General features: G+C 49.9%; 1 protein-coding gene across 1 annotated transcript in view; it reads right to left on the bottom strand.

The window, feature by feature from the left end:
• The window catches only part of TCEA3 (transcription elongation factor A3), a 37,056-nt gene that overhangs the window by 1,084 nt on the left and 14,535 nt on the right, over nt 1-21,437 (bottom strand). The window contains exons 6-10 of the mRNA XM_032863719.1: nt 11,895-12,058; nt 11,672-11,728; nt 8,997-9,151; nt 3,526-3,672; nt 1,587-1,658 (exon numbers count right to left, since the gene is read on the bottom strand). Coding sequence (XP_032719610.1) covers nt 1,587-1,658; nt 3,526-3,672; nt 8,997-9,151; nt 11,672-11,728; nt 11,895-12,058 — 595 coding nt within the window. The remainder of the gene's footprint in view (nt 1-1,586; nt 1,659-3,525; nt 3,673-8,996; nt 9,152-11,671; nt 11,729-11,894; nt 12,059-21,437) is intronic.

Raw genomic sequence — 21,437 nt, forward strand, 5'->3', positions numbered from 1 at the left:
CCATACGAGCTATCAACTGTAAATAATAAAGCTGTTAATGCTTTGTTTATATTACCTTCTCTAATTCCTCAAAACAGCTCTGTAGGCTAGATATTAATACTCCCTTTTTATAGATGAGGGAATTCAGGTCTGGAGAGTTCAGGTCACTTAGCAAAGTCACTTTGTAAGTCGATAAAGCTAGAATCCGAACCTGATGCCAAAGCCCACGCTCTAAACCACGAGGCCACAAAGCTGGTCCCATCCCTAAGTGCTCAATAAGTGAATAAAGGAAAAGTACACAATCATCTGACTTTTACCTTAAAAAATATGGCAACTCTAACGAGGCCCCAGGGCTATCAAGGCCCTTAGTAAGGTTGCAGAAAACTCAATCGATCAGGAATTTGGAGTATTGTCTTTCAGTGCTCCGAACTGTGTGGCTTTAGACTCACTAAGTGTTTTTCAGGAGCTCAATTTCCTGGCCTGAAAGTGAGAGTAATATTGTAAGGAACATTTCTCATAATTGTTCGCCAACTATGTGTGTGCATATGGAATAATTTTCACCTCCACCACGGGAGAAGGCATTACCATCACCCTTTCGCTCAGGGAGGTGAGTGACACGCTCAAGGCCACACAATGAGTAGGGCAGAGTGGGACCTACAACCAGGGCTCCCAACTCCCAGCCAGTCTTAGGCTCCTTGCTAAGTACCTCCGGACTTTTGGAGCACCTGCCAGCTACCTGGAGGCCCAGACACCGCACCACGCATGTGCAAGTCAGACGGTACTGGAAACTGACATTAGTCACATGATCACACTGAGTGTTTTCAGAAGACATGGCAGGAAGGAGCACTCTGAGAAGAGTCTTTGCTTGGCTCCAATGCCTGAAAACAAAACCTCTGCCTTTGCAGGGGCTGGGACAACCCAGATTACAGTCTTGGGTGACATGGGGCTCTCCCAGAGCTGCCTTATGAAAGGAGGATGACCTGGGAGGTATTTGGTGGCAATGCCCCCTGATAGGGCTCGGCTTTCCTCTCATCCCTGGCTGTGGCAGGGTTCAAAGGAAATCCCATCTGTGAAAGCACTCTGCAAAGAGGTACCATCTGAAGGCAGAGTGCTGTTGCTTTTCCTCCCCTCTGTGGATCTCACGAGGCTGACTGCACCTGTGCTCAAAGGACAGACTTGCCCACCCTGTGATAAAATGTGAGCTGCAGGGCACCTGGGTGGCTCAGTTGGTTGAGCGACTGCCTTCAGCTCAGGTCATGATCCCGGAGTCCCGGGATGGAGTCGCGCATTGGGCTCCCAACTCCATGGGGAGTCTCCTTCTGACCTTCTCCCCTCTCATGCTTTCTCTCAATAAAATAAAATAAAATCTTTAAAAAAAAAAAATGTGGGCTGCGGCTCCCACCTGCCGCTGGGTGCCTTCTGAAACAAAAACATGCACACGCGCCCTCTCCCCGCCTCCCCGACAACCACCCACCACTATCTCCAGCTCTGCAGACCCACTCTGCACAGGCTGGTCGGCCCCCCTTCTTGGCTGTGGGTATAGGACTCCTTATGTGGGGCAGCAGCTGTGGATGACAGGGGAGGGAGAAAGTGACAGACATACAGACCTTCCAGCGATTGCCACATTCATTGCATAAGACAAAGGTAGTCATGGGCTCATCAGCACTGCGTGTCTGCACCTGAGAGAGAGAAAGAGCGAGAGCTGGACCACTCAGGAATCCACCCTCATGCTCTAAGACCTGCCACAGCTCCCACTGTCTGCAGCAGTAGGTACAAATCCCAGAGCTCGGCACTGTTATTCCCGCCCCCCTCATCACTGAGAGCTCCAGAGTGTACACCTCCCCTCCTCAGGGCTATCAGCTCACCTCCAGGGCCCCACTGGCTCAACCAGCCCTCTGCCCTTTTGCTTTTGTCCTTCATCCTTCAGAATGGATCACTCTTCTCTTGCCTCAAGGCTCATCTCCCACAGGAGTTATTTCCTGACTCGCCTCTGAAAATACCCCGTCAGCTGTGCCTCACTGATCAGAACTTCAGGGAGCTAGAAGCGCCCTTAAAGATCATCTAGTTCATTCCTTTATTTATTTGTTTGTTTAAGTGGGCTCCACGCCCAGCTTCCAATGCGGGGCTCAAACTCACAGCCCAGAGATCGAGACCTGAGCTGAGATCAAGCAGGGATGCTTCCAAACGAGCCACCCAGGCGCCCTCCCCCTGCCCCACCCCATTCCTTATGATGTCAGAGGTGCAAGACTTGAGGCCCAGAAAGGAAAAGCAAGTTGAAGGTCAGCGGACCCCTGGGACACTCTAATGTCCTGTTTCCCAGTTTCTCACGCCCTTGACCAAACCAGGAATATGCAGGAATTGGGCTTCCCCCAGCAAACCCCTTGCACTTACAGACTGAACAATTACTGTTCTGATTGTCTACAGCCAACCCTGGGTGCACATGATGTGTTACTTTGCTGACACCTGGCTCTGCTGTGATGTCAGCTGGGAGTCTGGGGGGGTGGGGGAGGGTAGTCGCCCCGGCTCCTGTGTGACCCCTGCGGTGGGCCAGGAGGGCACAGCTCAGCCCAGCCTCCTTACTGCAGAGCAGTAACACTGGAGGGATGATAACACTGGGGTTTCTCTGTGCAGAGCAACCTTGGCTAATGGGTGGTTTACTTCTGGTGGGAGGCAACGCACAGGAAACACATCACTCCACATGGAAATGGGCTTGGAAAAAAGCAGGAGGCTTGCACAAACATCTCTGAATTCCTGGATGGGAATGCTTTGAGAGACTCTACCAGAACGGCAAGAACAGCTGTATTTCTGCAGTGGCCACGAGGGCACACCGAGGGCAAGGTGCTCTTGGTAAATCTTGCTTGCCCAGCAGATGGTAGAATGAATAGAGTTCTAGAATGACTACATACAAATTAGACTACAAGAAGAGTAGTGCCCCAAGCCCATAATATGGACAACCCAGAAACAGAAGGTGGTTCTTGGGTTTTAAGTCCTTCAGAGGTGGGGGTCTCCACAGCCTTCTGTGACCCCTCCATTCCAGGACAGTGGTCTTTAGCCTTAGGACTTGAGGCAACATGCCTTCAACTCGCTGGCCACATTGGCTATTATTTCAGGCTGGCAGAAAAGTCTCGATCTGGGTTTGTTACTATCCCTGCTATTTAGGACTGTCTTGGCCACCTTGGACAAAGTTGCGAAGCTTGACCCTGTCTGGGCCTCAGTTTCCCTATGTAGGAAATGAGGGAACCAAGTTTTCTATTGCTAAGTTCCTTTCCAACTATCTGTGATTCTACAGAAGTCCGTGCCTGGTAAGTCTGGTTCCTCCTATTCTTGCTTCAGGGTGGGTTAGAGCTTGTTGGCCAGGCCTCAAAGACGCCAGTCTGGGTGATTCTATGTGCAGGAGAATATTTTCTAGAAGCCACAGGAACAGCAAGACTTGGGTACAGCAAGACTTGGCCTTGTCTCTGCAGCCCGGAGTTTTAGTCCTTTCTCCCCCTGCTCCTCCTGAAGCTGCCTTGCCACCTCGGCACCCCCACAGCCCCCGTCCCACACCTGGTTATAAGTACAGTTCTTCTTCTTGCATTTGCTGCACTGGAAAAGGTCAGTGGTGGTGCCGCCCGTCTTGGCCATCTGGTGCTCACGGATAGCCTCCTGGGTCATGGCGTTCCTCAACTCCCTCAGCTCATCGCTGGCCATTTCCTGGAGAGAAAGGAGTCTGCCCTTCAGGGCTACAGAGTCCCAGGGACCCTGCCCCCTGCCCCACCCGGTTTCTAGAGAGCTTGAACAGGAGAGGGGAACATGCTGGATTGAGAACAAGGAGCTGGAGGGAGGCCTGGACTCCGGGCCTCGCCCCAGCTTGGAAAAGGCTATACCCATAGAGTCCGCATCCTGCGTTGGGTGGGAAGGCAAACCTGTAGGCTCCAACTGGGCCCAGAGCAGGAGGGTGTGTGTGGGAGAGCAGAAGGCAAACAGCTTCCACCCCAGGGTCAATAGCTTGTGTACATTTCCTCAGATCTGGTGCTCAAACCCCCTGCCAGGGCCTTAGGTAGCCACCTGAGCCCTCCTGCTTGAGTTGCCTGGATTGTGACCCCCTGATCTGCGCTGTTCCCCTTATCCTTCTGGTCTGGACTTGACCCAGTGCATGTCCAAACTGCAATCATGGCCTAGTCCATTCTGCCTGCTGGGAACCTTGACTTGCTGCGGCTGCCCTGACCCCCATAGGACCCGCAGCTCCTGGGTTCACACAGCTAACTGCTTCCCTGCGTCACAGAACATCTTTCTCTTCAAGCTCCTATAGAACAGTCTCCTGTCTCCCATCCGCTCACCACAGACACCCAGCATCTGCATTATCTAGGTCCTACCTTCATCCATCTCCTTGGCCACCTGACTCGCCTTTCAACCCCTGCCAGAGGACAGCAGACGAGGGGACACTCAAACTGGAGACACTCAAACTCAAGCTCTAGGTGAGGTTGGTTTGGGGAAGGGAGGATGGCCGGAGCTAATGTTCAAATGAGAACCTGGTGTGGGGTAAACATTTCCATTGTCGCTATCTATTCCCGACTCCTTAAACCGTGGAAAAACAGTTTTGGCACAAAGGTTGGAAACTGCAGTGTGCCGATCGCTGCTTTGTCACCACTCGGGCTTCCTGATGAAATGTAGAGACCTCTGAATGCAAAATCCTAAGGGCAGGCCTGGGGAATTTTACTAGTGCCCTTAAGTTATTCTGGTCCTTGCCAATGTATAAGTCCAACCATATTCAGTTCAAGGACTAGGTCCTAACTGTGGGCAGGGGTGTACAGAAAAGTCAACCTGGGGCCATGTAAGCAAAAAGCAGCTAACTGGGGTGCCTGGGTGGCTCAGTGGGTTAAAACCTCTGCCTTCAGCTCAGGTCATGATCTCAGGGTCCTGGGATGGAGCCCCGCATCGGGCACTCTGCTCAGCGGGGAGCTTGCTTCCCCCTCTCTCTCTGCCTGCCTCTCTGCCTGCTAGTGATCTCTGTCTGTCAAATAAATAAATAGAATCTTTAAAAAAAAAAAACACCAAACCAGCTAACTTTCATTTGTGGGGAAATCCAGAACCTAAGGCATTCATTCGTTCGAAGCGTACTAGATGTCAATTTACTGAATGCCTTTGACTGCATTTGCAAGCTGGTGAACGGGCCTCGGGCTCACAGGAGCCTGATTTGTCGCGATCGCTAATTTCCATAGTGTAAATGCTCCTTCCACGGCCAATTTCAAGCTACTCATGTGGGGTAATTGAGCACAGAGCTAGGAATAGCCACACAGGACCACCTTTCTTGAGCTGGCTGGCAGGCCCTGACCACTGGACTGCCTGACCGCTGCTTCTGAGCCCTAAGGATTCAGATATGCAGATGGGCCACCTGCCCCTAGGTAATGCTAATCTGGTAGAGTCGCCAGGTATATAGCCAAGATTTCGAGATAGCAGAGCAGGTGCTTAAGGCGGAGGTACACACAGCACAGGGGGAAGCCGAGAGTAGGGTGGCTAACTGCTCCGGGGCAGGGAGTCTCACTGAAGAAACTGACACCTTAACTAGTCTTGAAAGATAAGCAGGAATTCCCAAGGGAAACAGCAGTTGTAGAGAAAGATTAGTAGACACAAAAGAACAGCTGAGATTAACACACAGTGGGAAGGGTGTTTGGGGGGGGGTGTTCAAGATGGGAGATGTGGCAGGCGGTCAGATGGTGGAAAGGGGGTCTTGTGTACCAGCTAGAAAGGGGGTTTTGTGTGCCAGCTAAGAAACAGAACAGAAAAACACGTGCTAACCAATCCATTTACCTGTCTCCGCGCTGCCTTATGGAGGAGGCCGTATCAAAGACATAGGGAGTAAACACAGCACGGTAGTTTAGTACAGCACTGTAACAAGGTAGGGCATGAGGGCGGGGATCGAGCGGGAGAGGACACTGGTCCTCTGTGTATGCATCTTGACAGGAGGAACCCCAAAGGTGAACCCCATGAGTAGGAGCTGCGTGGCTATGACGTGCCAGGCACGGGTCTCAGTCCCGGGTGAGCAGTGCACAGATAGAACACCCCTCCTCACGGGGCCAAGGGTATAGCCACTCAGTGGCCCTAAAGAACATCTCAGAATCGACTCCATTCTGGGATGTTTCTGGGTAGAGAAGAGAAGAGGGAAAGAAGACTGAGGGAGGAACGAGGGAGACATGGGATACAGAGAGGGACACCCATGTACAAGGGCGTCCGCTCTCCCAGGCTCTCCTTGATGGACGCTCCTGTCTCCTGAGCCAGAACATAGCAGGCTGTCCAACCTCAAGCTGTTACTGTTCTTACTAGATCAAAAATGGTCTTATATTTCTTTTTTTAATTTTAAGAGATTTTAATTATTTGAGAGTGTGAGAGAGAGAGAGAGAGAGAGAGGGAGCAAAAGAGCACAGAGAGAGAGGGAGAAGGAGACTCCCTGCTAAGCAGGGAGCTAGACCTGGAGGTTGATCCCAAGACCCGGGGATCATGACCTGAGCTGAAGGCAGACACTTAACCAACTGCGCCACCCAGGCGCCCCTGGTCTTATATTTCTTACAGAAGCTTCCTGCCTGGGACCAAAGAGGATCCAGGATGAAGATCTCCTCTCATTTGATGCCTGGATGGCGGGCAGAGGGTAGGGTCCTTGGTGCTTGGCCCCATGGAGGGCCTGCTAGGTTCTCGGCTCGCTCCTCTAGGTCTGGTCAGACTCTTCTTGGCCATGGGTTGACCACCTGATTCTCTTGCTCTGTCCTAGTGAATAGTCCCCATGTGGAGCCTGCATGTCAGGCTTGGCCAGTTACTTTGCTGGGATGACTGGGGCCTGTCTTTGTCTTAATGCAGATACTCAGCTCCATTCTGACCTCTAGCTTATGGGAACTTGCTGGGTTTGGCTCGAACCTGTGTTTATACCTTGCTCTTGGTTCTCCTGGGCCTGGTCTCCCCATGCCTTGGATTGCCTGGAAGAGTGTCTTGATAGCATTCCTACAAGGCACACGCATAGAAGTAGGGCTCGATCCTGGGACCCTGAGATCACAACCCGAGTGGAATGCAGGTGCTTAACCCACTGAGCCCCCCAGGTACCCAATACCAGCTATTCTGAATTAAGCCAAAAGAGAACCCTGGTCCACCTGTGCCAAGTTCCCCCATTTGATGCTAAAACTAGGGCTTGCTCTTGTTTTGGGTATTTGAGGAAAGCAGTGAAGAGAGAAATTAATATACAACCACTACATCGTTTCCCCCCACACACACACACGCACGCACGCGCGCACACACACACACTAAATACCAAGTACATTCCACACATTACACACGCCACACACACTACACATGACACACACCCACCACATATGCCACAAACACACACAGGCACACGCTTGCCAACAGCATCAGGGTTCCCAGACGTCCTGAGGTAGAGCCAGTCTCCAGGATCCCAACGCCCTGCCCTTCCCATTGTCTGGGCCTCTCTGACTTGGTGGAGCTCGCCCGGAATCCCCTGGATCAGCCCAGACAATCAAAGGCCACTCAGACCTGAGGGTGTTCAAAAGGTGTTTCCAAGATGTGTGCTCTGAAATTCGATCTGGGTTCGAATCCTTACCCATCACTTAACCAGTTGTGTGAGGCTTCAGTTTTCCTCATCTATAAAATGGGGTTAAAGATTTCCTCTTTCACAGCATGGTGCTCGGGGTTACATGAAATGGTCACTGAGTCTATCATATAAGAATTCTGCGGAGGCCTTTACCTATTACTATATTAACCTAAACACTCATATGTATTAACTCATTCAATCTTTCACGAGATAGCTATTATTATTTTTTTTTAAAGATTTTATTTATTTATTTGACAGACAGAGATCACAAGTAGGCGGAGAAATAGGCAGAGAGAGAGGAGGAAGCAGGCTCCCTGCTGAGCAGAGAGCCCGATGCGGAGCTTGATCCCAGGACCCTGGGATCATGACCTGAGCCAAAGGCAGAGGCTTTAACCCACTGAGCCACCCAGGCGCCCCTATTATTTTTTATTTTTATTTTTATTTTTAAGTAAGGGCTTGAAGCCAACCCTGAGACTGAGACCTGAACTGAGACCAAGAGTCAGACGCTTAACCCACAGAGCCACCCAGGTGTCCCCTATTAGTTATTATTATTCTCCCTGTTTTACAGATGAGAAAACTGAGGCCCGGAGGGGTTAAGTCACTTGTCCAAGAGCACACATCTAAATGAGAGGGGCAGAATTCAAAGCCATGCAGTTAGGCACAGTTCTGAAGCTTGTAACCACTGCACTTCTTTCCTTGGACAGGGTGTTCCCTTGTCCTTCCCTTACTGACCCCTTCAAGCTGGGTCCATCCTTCCCTGCTCTAAGTTCCTGGGGTGGCTCTATCGTGGCACTCACCACCTCTGAATTGTACGCAGTTGCAAATATGTCTGTCTCCCCAGCAGGGACTATGTTCCACGGAGACAGGGACTGCTCCTCGGCTTGGGCCCAGGATTACCCAAGGCAGAAGAGGAAGGCAGATGACCAAGCAGTAAAGAGTGGGTGTTGTGGGGCCCAAGAGCTTGCCTCGCAGCTTTGACATTTTTTTTTTAAGATTTAAATTTTTTAAAAGTAATCTCTACACCCAATGTAGGGCTTGCACTCAGAAGAACCCTTAAGATGAAGAGTCACATGCCCCGCGGACTGAGCCAAACGCACCCCTGGTTTTGATGTCTTCTAGCTGGGTGCGTAGGCGAACCAGTGAACCCTTCCGAGCCTCAGTAAGCTCGCCTGTAAAATGGGGATACTAAACACCTGGACCTCAGATGTTGTGAAGATACAAGTGGACAATGAGCCTAAGGCACTTAGCACCGTGCTTAGGTCATAGTAGCTGTGTTCACTATCCTGATGGTCCTGAAGCCTGGAGGGATGGGGAGTCGGAGAGGGTCCGGCTGAAAAAGCCCCCAGCTCATCACCACCAAGCCACAAGGCACAGAGGTGGGCAAAGCCGGAGGGGCCTGGCCTCCCACCCCACCAGGCAAGGGTCCCAGCCCCACTCTCACCTCCGCCGTCATCTTGGCAATGAGTGCAGCAGAGACGGCCCCGCTGAGCACGTTCCTCCTCAGGCTGGGGTTCCTGGGGTCCTTGAGGTTGCTGATCCGGCTGCGCACCCTGCTCCGGTACTTCATGTCCGTGCTCTTGAGCTCCCGGTAGATATGTGGCCAGACATGTCAAGGACCAGCAGGCCACTCGTGGATGGACACAGAAGGACGGGGAGCCACTCCCCAAAGCCCAAAGAGCCGCAGGACCTTCCGTTCCTTTCCTCAGACTTGTACAGGGGTTGGGCACCTAAGTGGCTGCTGACCCCCCAGAGTGGGGATTTCGCTCAGGCATTTGGGGTCAACAATGCATCAGGGACAGACAACGGCCTCCCCAGTGAGATCAGACCTTAATGAGCGCTGTTGTGTCAGGGCTCCCAGGGATGGGCATCGGGGCTTTGTCGGAGCTTTCTGTGGGACTCTGGTGAGTTACATGACTTCTCTGTGCCTCAATTTCCTTATTTATTTATTAAGATTTTATTTATTTACTTGACAAAGAGAGACACAATGAGAGAGGGAACACAAGCAGGGGGAGTGGGAGACAGAGAAGCAGGCTTTCCCACCGAGCAGGGAGCCCGATGCGGGGCTCGATCCCAGGACCCTGGGATCATGACCTGAACCAAAGGCAGACGCTTAACAACTGAGCCACCCAGGCGCCCTAGATTTCCTTATTTATAAAATATCGGGCTACAACAAGGATTTAGCAAACTACACTGCATGATCCACTAGCCTAGGGTCTGGGACATCGAGTGCTCAACACTTAGGGGCTGTGAAGATGAGAACGGTGATGAAGACAACCCCAGTTTTGAAGGACCACTGGAAGGTAGGAGTCCAGCTATCAGAGGAAAACAGAAGACGAGGAGCCTCATGTTGAAGCCTCAGAGAGGTATTGCAAGAAAGACATCATTTTGTTCAACTGTGTTCCCAACATATTCGAGCATAGAACCACCTCCCCCTGTGCCTATCCCCTAGGAATACCTATTATCATGCCACGGAACCCACTCTGGGAATTGCTGGTCAGAGCTACTTCTCACAAACAGATAAGGAAGCTGAGGCTTAGAAAGGATGCAGCTGTGCTCAAGGTCACAGGGCAAATTCCCGGCAGAGACAGGGTGGGAAGCCAGCCAGTAATGCTCTCCCTGACCAGGACAAGATGGAGCCCAGGCCCTGGGGGTCACTGACCCCTTCTGAGGAGCGCAGCCCTCTGGCTGCCACGTTACAGCGAGGTTTCTTCAAACAGGACAGATCTTTTGGGGACCCAGAGCATTCAAGCCCATGGAACTCATCCTCCCCTTTGTCTCCCACCTTCTAAGAACAAAGAGATAAAGGGCTTGATGGAGAAAGGGAAGGAAGACAGGCCGGGGAGTGGAATGAGGTACCAGAGCACCAGCCTTTGTTTCCAACTGGGCTTGAACGTCGAAGGGACCTGTTTGGAGGGAGGGACGATTGCTTGGAGAGAATAAAGATGAAGCTCAGAGTTTTGCTCTGTGTTCCTGAATCACTGAGATTGATGAAAACATATTTGGTGAGGAGTTCCATAGCCCAAGACGTGCTGGTTCATAATTAAAGGACAGCGGAGGGGAGGTCCCAGGAAGTATGCGGGAGGATATCCAGGTGGGCTTTACACAGGAGGGGGCAGCAGGGGAGAAGGTCAGACCAGACAGAGCAGGGACCTCCCCAACAGACCCGACTGAGCTCCCTAGGTAGCCCCGGAGGTTTAAAAGGGTCACTCACACCTCACCCAGACTCTCAGGACCCCTCTCCCCTGGGGATCCTGTCCCCCTCCCTCTACACCTCTTTCATATATTGTGGGGCACAGGAGAAAGGGAGTTCCTTCCCCCAAACAATCTTTTGGTGCAATGGGCCCACACGACTTTGAGGGGGGTCACCTCCTCTGTCTACACAGCCCCCTTTCAAAGAGTAGGAGAATGGGTCATACGGAAAGAACTCAGGACACGGAATCCAAAGGCCAAGGTTTTCAGTCAAGCTGTGACACCCAGGCATTCCTAAGCCTCAGTTTCCTGACCTGTAAAATGGGAGCAACAGCCCCTGTCTCACAGAGACTGTGAGAAGTGACAGAGCAGGAAGTATCAGCTACTCATCACAGGGCCTGGTACCCAGCAGGGAATCCATCTTCAGGGGAGAGAAGAGGGGAGAAGGCTAAGCATGAAGAATGCTGTCCTCCCTGTCCTTTCTGATACTTGACACTGCAACCGAGCCACGTGACGACACGGCAGCCTGTCTAGCACGGCGGTTGAGCTCTCGATCTCTAGAGTCACGCTTTCTGGGTTCAAATCCGAACTCTACCACGACTATTGGCTGCATGAGCTTTGGCGAGTGACTTAACCTCTCTGAGCCTGTTTACCTCCCTTGTAAAATGGGATTAGTCAGGGGACCTACCTTGCGGGGTTGTTCTCAACCTTGAATGAGGTGCTGCTCATGAACAGCTTAGCAAGAGGCTGGCGGGTGCAAGACTTAATAAATGTTAGCTAGAATTAAGAACTCCAGTTCAGAGGCAGAACAGGGGGCTGTCCCCAGAGCCCTTCCCCTCCCCCTCACTGTCCCGGGTCCCTTGCACTTGGGAGACTCTGCCGCCAGACAGTCGGGGCACCCACAGCCCTGGCACAACTCAAGGATATGATCTTCGATTTCTGACGCCATCTTGTCACAGTTGACTCCATAGTCCTTGTAATCGTCTACAAGAGATTCGGGAAGCACAGGCGTCAGCCAGACATGACCTTGGCAGTGGAGCCTGCCCGTACTGGAGACTGGAGTGTCCTGTGCCACTCCTGAGATAGACTGCATCCCATCTGCCTCCCTAGAAGCCCTTCCCTCCTCCGCCCCCAGCCCAGGCCCTCTCACCTTCCGCCTTCAAGGCTGCTGAGAGCATCTCCACACACTTGTCCCGCACAGAGTCCCCCGTGAGATAGCACGGTGCCAGGAGGCAGACAGAGGGGGCGAAGGTGGGGGTCAGGGGGCTGCTGGGTGTTTTGGGGGTCTCTGCTTTTGATTTGCTGCTGTTTGATCTGAGGATGACAAACAGTAATAGACATTTGGACATTAAGTGGATAAAGCCTTCCCTGAGCACCATTCTGGACGTTTTCAACACGATGAGGTAGGTGCTATTTTTAGGGGCTTGACATGGATCATCTCATTTAATCCTCATGACAACCCCACGAGGCTGCTTCTCTTCTTACCTCCCTGTTAGAGTTTCATTTTAAAGTGAATCGTAGAGCTAGTCGCATTCACAATAATTTGACTCGGGTCACACATGTGGAGGCCAGAACTGAAACCCAAGCAGTTGAACTCAGGCGCCCGGACTCTTAACCAAGCGCTCTGCTCTGCTGGTTACAGAATGTTGTAACACCACGTGAAACCACACTATGATCCATTAGACACCGTGCTAGCTGCTCTGTCTTCTCGCTGGACCATTTACTCACTCATTCAGTGAATGCTTAGTAGGCCCTTATTCTGCAGGTCCAGTGCTAAGAACAAGGGGTAAAGCAGAAAAGTCAGCAAAGCTCCAATCCTCAAGAAGCTGACAGTCTAGTGATGGGTGAATTTACCACCACTGAAGAGAGCCGGCTTTTACCCAGTGCCAGGCACTGCAGGAACATTTTCTAATCGAATCCTCAAGGCGGTCCTAGGTGGTAGATACTGTCCTCCTCCTCATTTGCAGATGAGGAAACAGAATTACACTACTGAGACTTGAACTCGGGTCTGAGTCCGAAGTCTACTCTTAACACCCAAGATAGACTGCCTAAGAAGGATCTCATTTTGAGGACACCTGGGTGACTCTGTTGGTTAAGCTTCTGCCTTTGGCTCCTCATTCTGGGTTCCTGGGACAGAGTTCTGCATTGGGCTCCCTGGGGAGACTGCTTCTCCCTCTGCCTGCAGCTCCCCCTGCTTATGCTCTTTTTCTCTCTGACAAATAAATAAAATCTTAAAAAAAAAAAAAGAATGATTTCATTTTGGTTTGGGCTTAAAAACCCACAAGTATATATATACATGTATGTACAGATGACTGGCAGGATAACTTTGCATCTTAGCGTGCGCTGCTATAACAACATACCAAATACTGGGTGGTTTGTACCATAGATATTTCCCACAGATCTGGAGATTGGGAAGTCTGAGATCAAGGTACTGGACGGAGCTAGCTTCCTGGCTTGTAGACAACTACCTTCTTTTTTTTTTTTTTTAAAGATTTTATTTATTTATTTGTTTATTTATCAGAGAGAGAGAGAGAGAGCACAAGCAGGGGAGGAGGCAGAGTGGCAGGCAGAGGCAGAGAGAGAAGCAGGCTCTCCACTGAGCAAGGAGCCTGATGCGGGACTCGATCCCAGGACCCTGGGATTGTGACTTGAGTCGAAGGCAGCGGCTTAACTGACTGAGCCACCCAGGCATCCCACAACCATCTTCTTGCTAGGTCCTCCTGTGGCAGAGAGTGAGCAAACTCTCAGGTATCTCTCAAAAGGACACTAATCCTATCGGATCAGGGCTCTGCCCTCATGACCTCATTTAGTCTTCATTATCCCCATAAAGGGTCTATCTCCCAATGCAGTCACTTTGTGGCTGGGGGCTTCAACATAGAAACATTCAGACAGCAACACCTTGTTAAGAGTAATAATAATTATTATTACTAATTATATAATTAATTATTGATCATAATAATTAGTAATTATTAATTATCTCTCTGAGGTGGAGTTACAGTAGATTTCAATCTCATCTTTGCTTTTCCAGATTTTCTATATCTTCCCTGAAGAGCATATCTACTTCCGTAATGAGAAACTCTTTTTTTTCTTTAAAAAATACATTTGATAATCACGAGTGGTCACTCTAAGCTGATGGCTCAGACGGGCTTCCTGTGTTCCTGTTCTCAGGGAGTTCCCAGCAAATGTGGAAGCAACCCGTGTGTCCAGAGAGAGATGAATGGATACACGGAATGCGGTATGGAATACAGTGGATGACCCTCCAGCCACAGAAAGGAACGGAATCCTGAGATACGCTACAACATGGATGCCATGAACGGAAGACATGGTGGGTGAAATGGGCTGGATACAAAAGGACAGATACTGTGTGATCCACTCACACAAAGTACCTGGAATCCGTAACATCCACAGAGACAGGAAGTAGGATGGTGCTTGTGGGGGCTGGAGGAAGGGGGAAATGGGGTCAGGTTTCAGTTTGGGAGAATGAGAAAGTTCTGGAGATGGGACGGTGGTGGGGTTGTACCACAATGTGAATGTACTTAATGCCACGATACACTTAAAAATAGTTAAAATGGCTAAATTTTATGTTATGTATATTTTGACCCAATAAAAAAAATCCATCTAGGAATCTTTAAAAAAAAAATCCATCTGGGAAGTTTAAGGAGTAAGAATAACCACACAGCTTGACATAATCTATGATAAGTAATCTGTTTTTATATATTTGGCAAATCTTAATGCATTCGAAATGATAAAATATCTTTTTTCTTATGCTGAAAAAAAGGTTGAAATGCACATTTTGTTATATATATTTTATCACGATAAAAAAGCTTAAAAAAAAAAAAAGAAGTACTGATACATGCAACCAAAAAATCTAGGCTGAAGCTCAGACTATTGTTGGTCCCTTTTGAGTCCTTGCAAAGAGGGTGCTGGGCGAGGGGAGAGGCATCTGCCAGCATCCTGTTGGTGACCTGTGCGGATCAGTATCACAATGCCAGCCCTTAGTAACCACGCAGCCTAAGAAAGCTCAAAGAGGTCCCACACTGCAGTGCAACTCAGTTCAAGTTCCACAAGGGATGGGGAGGAGGAGCTGGCCGAGGAGGAGTGGACGGGAAGATGCATTCATTGCAGAAATGCACAGAAGCGTGAAACCCATGTTTTGCATGGGCAGTGTTGAAGGGCTCAGGCACCTGGGGCGTGAGGCTGAGGGTGTTGGAGAGAAAGGATAGGACTTGTTAGGGGTTTGTTAAAAAAAAAAAAAAAGGTAAAAGCCAACTTTTATTGCTTGTTTGCTATCTCTTCTTCTCCATAACCCTGACGGTGGCAAGTTCCTGGCCCCATTTCACAGATGAGAGGATGGAGTGATAGTTCCACAACTCCCTCCCTTTCAGAGCTGCTTCTACACTACTCTTAGGGTGGGGACCAGGTGTCAAGATGCCTTTACCTACTCTCCTTCAGTAACCCATCAGGATCAGCCAGCCAGTCCTTAGGCCTCCTCGGAAAAACTGACTCATGAGGGTTGAAGAAATTAAGGTCCCTTCCTCCACCCCAGAATCTTAACCCATTGAGCTCTTGTGGAAGGTCCTAAAGGGCTGCTGTATTTCTTAATTCCAGAGAGCACCATTCATATTGCCAGCTCGGTACCTTTTGGAGTTGTACAGTGCACAGCCTGGGCAGCTGCACCAGACCTCTCTGGAGTTATGGATGCACTTCTTCCCCTCAGGAAGATGACAGGCTTCTGAAAATTCAGGCCCAAGGAGTTGTGTCTGAGAGTGAGGCTGACTGAGCAGCCCAAGCTTTCTAGTGTTAAAAATCTGGGGTGACAAGATCCAACATCCAACATCCTGCTAGGTACTCTTCAATGTAAATTCTGCTGGAGACTTTGTTGTTCCTCAGCCTTTGCTGTTTGGCTTAACCTGGCTTGGATGCCTTCTGTCACCACAGACAACCTTGGATCACTGGGATTTTTATATTCTCCGGAACCTTGAGATTCCTCAAAGGTTCCTAAGTGCTACCTTAGGACTGAGGCGGGCTGGGGAGGGAAGGCTCTGCTCTTGTAAGGTTTATATTTTGAATTATGAAAAAGTTTGTCCAAAGGGATTTCTTAGCTTTTATTTACTTTTTTAAATGCAGTTTGAAACTTTCTGTTCTAGATAAATTTACCCTGGATTTGACCCAACCCTCCCTAACAAGTGAGTGGCCTGGCGGCAGGGCACAGGGCTGGGGAACCGGAGCTCTAGCCTGCTCTCTGCTGGAGTCAGATTTCGGTGGGAAGGAAAGGTGTGGGCGAGGGAGGGCTGGGAAGGGTGTAAAGTCTAGAGCTTAAGGGGCTGCCTGCAATCAGTGGGAATCTCCCCACACCCAACCCTAGTCCTAGCCACTGGGCTCTCACCTACACAGCCAAAATAGCCCCAAAGCTGGTCTCCCGGCAACCTCTTGCCCCCCCCTTACAATCCATTTGCCACACAAAAGCCTGGGGAAACATTTCAAACACTTATGACGGATCTCATCACTCCCTGCTTCTGGCCCTCTAATGGCTTCCAGTTATTTTCAGCATAAAGTCAAACTCTTCACCATGGCCTCCCAGCCCCCTTGACATTGGCCTCTGCTTCCTCTCTGACCTAATCTCATGCCACGCTCCCCTTCAGTTCATGGAAGCTTTCCCACTGTGCTGCTTCTTTGTCTTTCTTAAATATACCTGTCATTCCCACCACAGTGCCTTTGCACTGGCTGCTCCCTCCTCTGGGAAGGCTCTTCCTCTTCCAGATTTTCTTATGACTGGGCCTCTTCCCACCAGTCAGGTCTCCGCTCCAGTATCACATCCTCAGGGAGGCCTCCCCCAACCAGCCCAGTCAAGCAGCCTATCCCTGCCCTGTAACTCCCTAGCATGTGACCTGATTTCTTTCATTCATAGCACTTATCTAAGTCTAGAATTAACTTGTTTGTGTGTTTATAAGCATTGTCTGCCTCCATCTCCAGATTACAGGTTCCAGAGTATAGGAACCCTTTTGGCTGGTTCACCACTGTTTCCAGCACCTGGAATAGCATTCTGGGCCAAAACTCGATTAGTCTTTGTTAAGTGCATGAATATAAGATGAGTTGAGAAATTTGGCCACAAAGATATAAAGGGCACATCCAGGAGGCCTAGATAGAGCTGAACAGCGTTGGTGACAGGTCCTCTTTGGACAGATAGAGACCCTACTCCCTGGGATTAAGTGATCTCTCTCTGAGCCAGAGTCTGTCAACTCCCACCATCCAAGCCAGCCCATCTCCAGCTGTGATGGAGCCCCAGATTCTTCCTGGTGCTGGACCTCACTGAGCTACATGCCCCATCACCATATCCTCAATGTCTAGGATTCTCCAGGGGAGACCCGACAGTGGAGCCTGGAGCACACGTTGCTTGGAAGGACACATAATAACAAATGACAGCTTCGTACAGGGAATGCCTACACTAAGGTGGTATACTTATTAAGGACCCAAGCTTCTCCAGAGCCGAACTCCAAGGCTCAAGGCCTGACACCACCACTTTGTAGCTCTGTGACCCTGGGCTAGTAATGGGGATGAAAACAGTACTCATCTTAGAGAGTTTCTGATAGGATTCGAGCACCCAGGAGAATTCTAGTAATGAAGGGTTAGATAATTTACCTAGATTGCCACATTAAGTGTGAGTATTATTACCAAGGATTATGTAATTACTAAGCATTTATATGGGTTGGGAACAGTGTTAAGCATTTTGTTATCTCATTTAATCCTCATAATGACCTGGGAAAGGGTCATAGTTGTCCCCGTCTTACAGATCCGTAGGCTGAGGTTCAGAGAGCTGAACTGACTTGTCCAAGGTCATCCAACCAGCAACTGGCAGAGCCACACCACAAACCGAGATCTGTCTGCTTCCAAGTTCTTTTCAATACATCTCACCGTGTTTCTACAAGGCAGAGAGTTTTCCAGGGTCGCCTATCCCAGGCTAGGTTAGGCTGCTGGTTGCTTTCTTCTCCCCACCTTCCTGGCAGGGCACTCCCAGCCCCTGTCCCTCCCCTTGGCTAGGAGCTGGCTGGCTGGCTGGCTGGCGTTCCTGTCTCGGTGCATTTCAGGCAGCCAGCCTCATTTTGCTTTCAGTGCACACGATCGGGAACAGCAACAAACTGCAGGGAAGGCATCACTGGCGGGGGTGGGGGTGGGGCGTTGGATTTATCAACAGCTTCCTTCTGCTCCCCGGATGTGCCAGCGTCAGCCCCACAGCCTGTGATCTGACATCACCAAGCCGGTAGAAAAATTCCACCCCAGATCAGAGAGGAGGCACCTGGAGGCCCACTCGCTGCTCCTGCGCGCCACCTCGAGGACACTGCAGTTACTACACCGATAGGCAAGCCCAGCTGCTGGGTGAGAAGTCAACAATTCAGACAGCGGGCTCGATAAGGTGCAGCCTTCCTCCTTGTCACAGGGGTGCACTGCGGGGTTTGCTCCCTGATGCCCCAGCTACAGTTCCCAGAGCACCACGCTCACTCATATTACTACACCTTTGCACCTTCCAGTCCCACTACCGGACAGGCCCTCTCCTGGCTTGTCCACCGAACTCCTCATCTCTCAATTCTGAGCACAAATACATTATCTTGGAGGAAGTTTTCTTTGACTTCTCAAGTCATATTGAGACTCTTCCTATGTCCCCATTGAATGTTACACCTTCAAAAAATTTTTTTGTTTAAGAAGCATTTGGAAAACAAAGACAAAAAGCATTTTGGTGTCTGCCTCTATGTCAGTGATTTGCCACATGAAGGCAGAGATCATGAGTTTACACCTTTGCCTGGGCTTAGAGGCTGCAGCTGGTGGGCTCCAAATGAATTTTGTTTGCTCTACTGTGTTGCAGAAAAATATGAATACATTGTCCATATTTAAAATTGGGAGTTTCAGGGGCGCCTGGGGGGCTCAATGGGTTAAAGCCTCTGCCTTCGGCTCAGGTCATGATCTCAGGGTCCTGGGATCAAGCCCTGCATCAGGCTCTCTGCTGAGAGCCTGCTTCCCTTCCTCTCTCTCTGCCTGCCTCTCTGCCTACTTGTGATCTCTGTCCATCAAATAAATAAAATCTTTTAAAAAAATTGGGAGTTTCATATGAACATCTAGATGTCCAGCTTTCCTTAAAAAATAGGAAGACACGGCATGCAGGGCCTGCATTTCCACAAAGCAACAAATAGCTGGGCTGGATAGTGAGTGCCCCCTTCAGACAGAGAGGTACACTCCAGTCTGCCATGGTCTCCACTAGTCTCCCACTGTATGCACATGACCTTGGTCCTTGGAGCATGTTAGGTTTGCAAGGAGGTGCTCAATAAACGTGCTCACTGGATGGATGGATGGATGGGTGGGGGGGGTTGGATGGATGGATGGATGGGTGGGAAAGATGAAATCGAGAGGGAGAGTGTACAGGAAACAGTGTGGGTAGTAGATAAGGTGGATTTACAAGACTTCCTTGTATTTCTCTGGATTTCCCACCCCCAATATGGAACCAGCAGGAAAGGGCACAACTGCTCTAAGGACAAATGTGTTCTGCTTGACTAACCTTCAGAAAAAGAATGCATTACAGGAGGGAGTCAGGAGACATCAAGGTCAAAAGGCTAAGTCAGGAAAGGAATATGGAGGTATAAATCCTTATACAAACATGAAATATTTTTTCTTGTAATATCACACCCAGAACTGGACTAGTGATCAGTGCTTCCTTTTGGGATAGAACAATCCTTCATTATGCAGGTCTGTCCTTCATGTTCCAGGACATTTAGCATCTCTGGCCCCTGCCTAGTAAATGCTGTCCTGCTTCTACCTCTCTCCCACTGCAGACTGAATGTTCGTGTCCTCCATTAAGTCATATGTTGAAGCCCTAACCCCCAATGTGATAGAATTTGGAGGTGAGGCCTTTGAGTGGTGATTCGGTTTAGAGGAAGTTAGGGCCCCATGATGGGATTATTGGCCTTATAAGAAGAAAAGAGACCAGAGCTCACTGTGTGTGTGTGTGTGTGTGTGTGCACGCATGTGTGTTGTGCAGACACAGCGAGAAGGCGGCTATCTGCAAACCAGGCAAAGGGCCATCATCGGGAACTGAGTTGGCTCATACCTTGGCGTTCCCATCTTCCAGAACTGTGAGGAATAAAAGTCTGTTGTTTAAGTCCATGATATTTTGTTACAGCAGTCTGAACTAAGATACCCCCACGTCATAGTGACGACCAAAAATACCTCTACGAATTTCTAAATGACTCTCCACTGACAACCACTGGTGCAGAACCAGGATGACCCTGGGTCCTCCATTCTTAGGCCTCACTCATGGAAGACATCACCAGTTGACCACAGAACTCTTCCCTTCAGAGGCAGGATATGGCCTCAGACTCCGACTCCAAACCGCAGCATTCCCCAGATCCGCCACTCATCAGCAGGCACCTGGCAGCCATTTTGGACTATAGCAGTACAGCACCCCATCAATATCCCAGGCCTGTTTAATCTTCAGAAACCTTAAACGGCCTAATTTTTGTGCCTTTTCTTTTCTTTCCAGTGGTAGTCTCACTGGTACATTAGACCTAAAATAACTGTGTGGCTCCACACATAGTCTCCTGGAAGCCAACACCTTTACCATTCTAGCCTAGTTGCCCCGGCATCCAATATGGCCCCCAGACATGACTTACTAGCTTTGATCCACCTCTACGTCACTTCCTCCTGCTCTGACCTCCCCTTGGACCACAGCTCACACTCCCTCTTTCAGTCACAATCTCTCCTTAGCCACCTAATCAAGGTCCATGACTTCAAACGCTAGATCCATACTAATGAGTCTGAAACTCAGAATTTTAGCCCAGACATTTTTCCTGAATTCTAGCTTGGTCTACCCTAAGTGCCTTCAACTTCTCCATCTGAATGACTAGGACACACCTGAAACCCAACACATCCCCACCTTAGCTCCGTATCACCTGCTGCAACCTGAGTTAGACGCAGTCTTCCCCATTCTGTCCTTGCCAGCGCTCAAGAGAAAAGTCTTGGGAGTCGTCTTGACTCTTGATATTCTCCGGTACCCCTCCCCAGCCTGTCAGGAAACCCACCGTCATATCTTGCCTGAATTATTGAGTAGCCTCCTGGCTGGGCTCTGCTCCTGCCCTTGGCCCTGACAGCCCATTCTCAGCACAGCAGCCAAAGGCATTCTGATAAATTCCCTCGAGGGGCTCCTGTTCTACTCTGTCCTCCAACTCTCCTGCCTCACTTTTCCACTCTAGCCCTGGCCACTTCACCGCCTCCTGACCCTGCCACTCAGGGTCCTGGCTTGGAATGACCCGGAGATCTGCATGACTCATTCCTTCATCTCTTTGAAAGGTTTGTTCAAAGGTCACTGTTCAAAGGATCATCCTTCCCAACCCCCTCACTCTGCCCTGTTGTCTCCACAATGCTCGTCACCTTCTAAATCATTGCCTAATTTATTTATTCTATGGATTGCCTCTCACCCCTTGTTAGGATATAGGCCTCATGACTGCAGAGATTTTTCTTTTGTTCATTGCTGTGTGTATCCTTGGCACCTAGAACATTTCCTGACACATCGTTGCCCCTCAATAAATATTTGATGAATAAATAACTTGCTGACTTATGCTATTTCGGGTAACTAAAATGCAGAGATCCCACTCCAGGGATAAGTTCTCCAGACCTCTGTCCTCACTGGGTTCAACATGACCTTGAGAAT

The sequence above is a fragment of the Lontra canadensis genome, unplaced genomic scaffold, assembly GCF_010015895.1.
Source record: "Lontra canadensis isolate GAN:19392208 unplaced genomic scaffold, GSC_riverotter_1.0 scaffold25, whole genome shotgun sequence".
In the NCBI taxonomy this organism is placed as follows: Eukaryota; Metazoa; Chordata; class Mammalia; order Carnivora; family Mustelidae; genus Lontra; species Lontra canadensis.